We start from the raw sequence: 7,414 nt of genomic DNA on the forward strand, positions 1-7,414 counted from the left end.
AATACTGTAGAATCTGGATTGGTTCTTAGCGCGTACAGGAAGGCCCACTCTTAAGCTATCCCACTGTTATGATAGATAGATAGATAGATAGATAGATAGATAGATAGATAGATAGATAGATAGATAGATAGATAGATAGATAGATAGATAGATAGATAGATAGATAGATAGATAGATAGATAGATAGATAGATAGATAGATAGATAGATAGATAGATAGATAGTCACCTTAGTGTAATTTCAGTCATAAATCATAAAATCAGCATTAGATCATTTAAAATGTTATAAAACGTCATTAAATGAATAAATCCAGTAAAACAGAAGGGTTGTATGGAGGTTGTTAGTCTTCAGATTGTGTTTAAAATCTTTTACTTCCTCATATTCAGGTTTATATACCTCCCTGTTCTCCTATTTCCTGGTGGAGGTTTAGCTCAGTGGTTACTTCTCAACAATTGTCTGTTTACTCCCCTCAACGGTCCGCGGGCCAGAGGTTCAAACCACGGGCGCTGCCCTCTGCTTTTACACATATGAGCTGTGTGTTATTATAATGTTCAATACATTCTATTATTCAATAAATGTGGTCAAACTAAAAGCGATATTAGCTCTGAAATAACTTTAACTTTTAAATTTATTGCGGCTGTATGTCATGATCCTGAATGTCCAGCAGATGGCGCACTAACCTCACCTGAAGCCCCAAAGACCTACACAGTATATCAGATGATGTTTGACTGTCTCCATGTGGTTTAGTTTAAATTTAAAGGGTTAAAATGTGAAAATAAACGTATGAATAACTTGCACACATTCTTTTTTTGTGGACCCAGCATCACATTTTTGCTTTTAATCCATTTAGAGAGAATATATTAGAGGATTATGGCAAAAATGTCTAAGTGGTGTAACCATAAAAACTTTGTACCAAATAATTCAACTTGCTTAAAAACAGTAAATTGTCAATAAAACACCATATCAACTAGTTTGGCATGATCTTACATTATAACTTTATATTAAATAAAGGTAATGGAATACAATTGTTATCAATATTACATTTACTCTGGTTACCATGGAGATCAGGAAACATTTAGATGTTTTAAATGAAGTCATTATTAGTATATAAGTCCACTTAAATACACTGTAGGTGAGAACATATGTAATGTTTATCATTCTTTTTGTGGTTACACCATTTTAACAAACCTGATGCTGCTTTTAAAACTAACTGATTTATTAATTGATCATCTTACCAACCCTTATTTATCTCTGATCCTGGAGCTGCCACCTCAGTGAATTGAACTTTACTATTTCCCAACACTGGTGTCAAACGCGAGCTGACGTCACAGCGGGACGAAGTATGTGTGTGTGTGTATGTGTGTGTGTGTGTGTGTGTGTGTGTGTGTGTATGTGTGTGTGTGTGTGTGTGTGTGTATGTGTGTGTATGTGTGTATGTGTGTGTGTGTATGTGTGTGTGTGTGTGTGTGTGTGTGTGTGTGTGTGTGTGTGTGTGTGTGTGTGTGTGTGTGTGTGTGTGTGTGTGTGTGTGTGTGTGTGTGTGTGTGTGTGTGTGTGTGTGTGTGTGTGGTGACAGTCGTTAGCTCTCACATAAGGAAGTGGAGGACATGTCGCGGAGCTGAAGGCAGCTAAACACCGACAGACACCGTGGATTTTCTCCGGTAAACGGTAAGCTGATCGGGGGGGAACCGAGGCTCCGGAGCCCCGGTGTGTGTAACCGGCAGCGGCTCGGTGTGTAACCGGCGGCCGTTTGTGTTGATGTAACCGGGGTTGAGGTTTAGCTAGCTGCTGTGAAACCGAGGAGGGAGCTGGTATTGTTCCAGCATCAGGAACACACAGACATATACACGCTTCCTCTGGCGATCAGACACATCTCTGCTGGGTTTATCGATACATTATTGATCAGTAGAGGTCATGTTTATTATCGATTACTGTTCGACATGAGCAGATTAAGATAAACGCGTTGTTAAAATAGTCTAAACACACATTTAGGAGCTCCACGTCCCGAGTTTCTGCTGCTCAGCTTCTGCAAACACTATTATATTATATTATATTATATTATATTATATTATATTATATTATATTATATTATATTATATTATGTTATGTTATGTTATATTATATTATATTATATTATATTATATTATGTTATATTATATTATATTATATTATATTATACTATATTATATTATATTATGTTATATTATATTATATTATATTATATTATATTATATTATATTATATTATGTTATATTATATTATATTATATTATATTATATTATATTATACTATGTTATATTATATTATATTATATTATATTATATTGTATTATATTATATTATATTATATTATGTTATATTATATTATATTATATTATATTATATTATATTATATTATGTTATGTTATATTATATTATGTTATATTATATTATGTTATATTATATTATATTATATTATGTTATGTTATATTATATTATAGTATATTATATTATATTATAGTATATTATATTATAGTATATTATATTATATTATAGTATAGTATATTATATTATAGTATATTATATTATATTATATTATATTATATTATAGTATATTATATTATGTTATGTTATGTTATGTTATGTTATATTATATTATATACTATACTACATTATAGAGGCTAAAGAACTCTCTCTGTGTGTTTGTGTGTGTGTGTGTGTGTGTGTGGTGTGTGTGTCTGTGTGTGTGTGTGTGTGTGTGTGTGTGTCTGTGTGTGTGTGTGTGTGTGTGTGTGTGTGTGTGTGTGTGTGTCTGTGTGTGTCTGTGTGTGTGTGTGTGTGTGTGTCTGTGTGATATTATAGAAACTTAAAACCAGTAACACAGCTGTGGTTTCCAGTTAAAATGAGGCTTCAAAAGGGGGAAAAGCAGGAAGCTATCCGTGTTAAAAGTCCACTGATCGGGACTGAGATGTATAGATTTCCTGTCTGTAACGTGGCTCCGTGTGTGTGTGTGTGTGTGTGTGTGTGTGTGTGTGTGTGTGTGTGTGTGTGTGTGTGTGTGTGTGTGTGTGTTTAGATAAGGAGACAAGGCAGAGATAAAGGTTAGTGATTGAGGAGAAAGGCTTCAATCTAACTGCCTCGTAAAAGATATGTGTAGGGAAGGTTAATGATGACTGCTGTGCCGTTAAAGGACAGGTGTGTAAATCATTGTTGATACTGACTATTGAACTACTTTATATACAGTTAGCTAGTTTAGTCCAGTGGTTCCCAACCTAGGGGTGGGGCCCCTCCAAAGGGTCAGCAGATACATGTGAGGGGTGGTGAGATGATTAATGGGAGAGGAAAGAAGAACAAACTAAGTTCTGATACACTAATGTGTTTTTCAGTTTTTGGACTTTTTCTCTAATCTTTGATTTTTGCTGAAATATTGGATCATTTGAACATTTATAGAAATGAAAGCATGTGAGAAGTTTAGAGGGAAACATCAGTATTTGGTGGAGCTGTTAACAACTCATAGACATCTGAGATGTGAGCCGACTACACACTGCTGTCTGGTTTCATCTTTAACAATGTGTTGTATTTATAAAGCTTGTTATATTATATATATATATATATATATATATATATATATATATATATATATATATATATATATATATATATATATATATATATATATATATATATATATATATATATATATATATATATATATATATATATATATGTTATATTATCCATTGTGTCAAATCTACATCTGAAAAGTAACTAAAGCTGTTAAATAAATGTAGTGGAGTAGAAAGTACAATAATTCCCTCTGAGATGTAGAAAGTAGCATCACATGGAAATACTACAGTAAAGTACAAGTACCTCAAACTGTACTACAGTAAGGTACAAGTACCTCAAACTGTACTACAGTAAAGTACAAGTACCTCAAACTGTACTACAGTAAAGTACAAGTTCCTCAAACTGTACTACAGTAAAGTACTAGTACCTCTAACTGTACTACAGTAAAGTACAAGTACCTCTAACTGTACTACAGTAAAGTACAAGTATCTCAAACTGTACTGCAGTAAAGTACAAGTACTTCAAACTGTACTGCAGTAAAGTACAAGTACCTCAAACGGTACTACAGTAAAGTACAAGTACCTCAAACTGTACTACAGTAGAGTACAAGTACTTCAAACTGTACTACACTAAAGTACAAGTACCTCAAACTGTACTACAGTAAAGTACAAGTACCTCAAACTGTACTACAGTAAAGTAGTAGTACCTCTAACTTATTAAGTACAGTACTAGAGTAAATATACTTAGTTACTTTCAACAACTGATAACAAGAGCAAGAAACAGTTTTTTGTTGTTGTTCTGTGTTTTTTTAATTCATTGCTAATTATAGTTATTGTATAAAATGACATCAGTGAACCGATCATTTAATAAAGTTTATTGTTAAACTGTAAAATATCACAGCCTATATAAACATTATCGGCCAATATATTGATATGGGATGTTTTTATTTTCCCCCTTTATATCTGAGTCTGTATATCCAGTATGTGCCTGGCTCTATAAATGACATCACATCTGAAGGAGGCTTAATGAATAAATCAGTTTAACTAGAATCTACATGTCTGCACTACTTTTCTCTGGATTTACATGAGCTCTCATAGTTGGACTTATTTTAAACTATCCGTGTCACATTTCCACATGTAAGCCTCCTCCTTCTGCTCTGACAGAAAAGGTTAGATGTAGATTAAGTGTTTCATTATAAAAAGAAAATGTCAAATGACAGTTGAGCCGATTAAACCGACACTTTATGGTAATTTTGAACTTTTAACACCCTCACTGATGGACTCTCTCTCTCTCTCTCTCTCTGTCTCTCTCTCTCTCTGTCTCTCTCTCTCTCTCTCTCTCTCTCTCTCTCTCTCTCTCTTTCTCTCTGTCTCTCTCTCTCTCTCTCTCTCTCTCTCTCTCTGTCTCTCTCTCTCTCTGTCTCTCTCTCTCTCTCTCTCTCTCTCTCTCTCTCTCTCTCTCTCTCTTTCTCTATGTCTCTCTCTCTCTCTCTCTCTCTCTCTCTCTCTCTCTCTCTCTCTCTCTGTCTCTCTCTCTCTCTGTCTCTCTCTCTCTCTCTCTCTCTCTCTCTCTCTCTCTTTCTCTCTGTCTCTCTCTCTCTCTCTCTCTCTCTCTCTCTCTCTCTCTCTCTCTCTCTCTCTCTCTTTCTCTCTGTCTCTCTCTCTCTCTCTCTCTCTCTCTCTCTCTCTCTCTCTCTCTCTTTCTCTCTGTCTCTCTCTCTCTCTGTCTCTCTCTCTCTCTGTCTCTCTCTCTCTCTCTCTCTCTCTCTCTCTCTCTCTCTCTCTTTCTCTCTTTCTCTCTGTCTCTCTTCTCTCTCTCTCTCTCTCTCTCTCTCTCTCTCTCTCTCTCTCTCTCTCTCTCTCTCTCTCTTTTATTCAGATTGCTGACTTTCTGTGTGTGTGTGTGTGTCAGCCATGTTTCCCCTTGCCGCCGGCTCCGCCAGCAGCTTCCTGTGAGACGGAGATGAGCAGAGGCAGCGCCGGCGTGTCTGCGTGTTCCCGGTGAGCTCAACCTCAGCGTCAGTCACCCGTCAGTACCGGAGCAGCCTGAAGATGGCGCCGGTTCCTCCTGGGATCCGCCTGCTGGTGTCATTTGACAGAGACCAATGGTGAGTCTCAGTCTGACTCTGTTTGTTTGTCTTTCCTTTTTAACCCTCCTGTTGTCCTCGAGGCAAGGAAGGAAGGGAGGAAGAAGGAAGGGAGGGAGGAAGAAGGAAGGAAGGAAGAAAGGTAGGAGGAAGGGAGGAAAGAAGGAAGGAAGGAAGGAAGGAAGGAAGGTAGGTAGAAGGGATGGAGGAAAGAAGGAAGCTAGGAGGGATGGAGGAAAGAAGGAAGGAAAGTAAGAAGGAAGGTAGGAGGGAGGGAGGAAAGAAGGAAGAAAGGAAAGTAGAAGGGATGGAGGAAAGAACAAAGGTAGGAGGGAGGGAGGAAAGAAGGAAGGAAAGTAGGAAAGAAGGAAGGTAGGAGGGAGGGAGGAAAGAAGGAAGAAAGGAAAGTAGAAGGGATGGAGGAAAGAACAAAGGTAGGAGGGAGGGAGGAAAGAAGGAAGGTAGGAGGGATGGAGGAATGGAGGAAAGTAGGAAGGAAAGTAGGAAAGAAGGAAGGTAGGAGGGAGGGAGGAAAGAAGGAAGAAAGGAAAGTAGAAGGAATGGAGGAAAGAACAAAGGTAGGAGTGAGGGAGGAAAGAAGGAAGGTAGGAGGGAAAGACGGGGTCAATTTGAGTACAACACGAAGGATAATATCTGCTCACTTTTTATCAGATGTTTTGTAGGGTTGCGTATTGATAAGAAATGATCAATATCAGCCATTGTCGATTCTTCTTATCAATTTTAAGTGTGTTATTATGTCCCTGGGAAAGACGGGGGCGGTGAGGTGGGTGTCCCATAATACTCATATTCCTACCTGTTAAACATTAAATGAAGTAATGATGTCATATTTTTCGTCTGCTTTTGTCTCGTGTTGTGGGGTCTAACCTCGGGGTTTTCTACTTCGTTCGGACCAGGCGGGGAGTTCTGGTCCTCTGAAGTGAGGCCAACGCAGAAGTAACTTAAAACTGCATTCTATCAAAAGGCCACCAGGGGGCGACTGTTTTGGTGTCAAAAGGACTTCCGTCTCTATACAAGTCAATGGAGAATTCACCAACTTCTCACTTGATTTCTAACCTCAGTAAACGTTTTCAAAATGTGTTTATGGTCTCAATCGCTAGTTTAAAGCCTTCTTCAATGCAGTATGATGTTCATTTGGGACATTTTGGCCTCCTGATTTTATATGTGACGATAAAGCAGGGTATGCATTAGGGCGTGGCTACGTGGTGATTGACAGGTTGATTGGTTCACAGGTTCAGGAGGGCGCCTCATGCTCCTCCTGATGCCCATATAAGTAGAATCTATGTTTTTTTTTTACCCAGCATGCACTTGAAATTTTCAAGATGGCGCTGCTCAGATCCGATACTATTGGCTTCCAAGCAGCAGTCCACAAACCAATGGGTGACGTCACGGATGTTACGTCCATTTTATATACAGTCTATGGTTCGGACCCGAAAAGTTCCTGGGTGGGTGGGGCTTGTGGTTTACTCGGTGCTGATTGGGTAAACTGAAAGCCGGATGTGGCGTCAACAGAAAGCACAAAATAAGCAGCATTTTTAAAAACCCCAGCAGAAGAAGAACAGTAGTTAACACAAACCAGAAACGCGGCAACCAGCTCAGCTCCTCCATGTTTACCTCCTCGTTGTTGTTTCTTTGTTATGTTTTCGGCGCGTCGCCTCGGTGACGTCACGGTCAGAGTCCGGTGGGTCTTATCAGGTCCTACTCTGCTATGGAGACACAGCAGCTGAGAGGACTCTCCTGTAAAGTTCCTGCCTCCTACATTTTAC

The 7,414-nt window shown here is 38.1% G+C and overlaps 1 protein-coding gene across 3 annotated transcripts in view; it reads left to right on the forward strand.

The window, feature by feature from the left end:
* The first annotated feature begins 5,518 nt into the window (after nucleotides 1-5,518).
* Nucleotides 5,519-7,414, forward strand: part of slc37a1 (solute carrier family 37 member 1) — a 28,140-nt gene continuing 26,244 nt past the window's right edge. For all 3 annotated transcript variants that reach the window (XM_062432435.1, XM_062432436.1, XM_062432437.1), the window contains exon 1: nucleotides 5,519-5,651. In XM_062432435.1, the coding sequence (XP_062288419.1) occupies nucleotides 5,596-5,651 (56 nt within the window). In that variant the 5' untranslated portion in view covers nucleotides 5,519-5,595. The remainder of the gene's footprint in view (nucleotides 5,652-7,414) is intronic.

This window comes from Scomber scombrus, chromosome 13 (assembly GCF_963691925.1).
Source record: "Scomber scombrus chromosome 13, fScoSco1.1, whole genome shotgun sequence".
Lineage (NCBI taxonomy): Eukaryota > Metazoa > Chordata > Actinopteri > Scombriformes > Scombridae > Scomber > Scomber scombrus.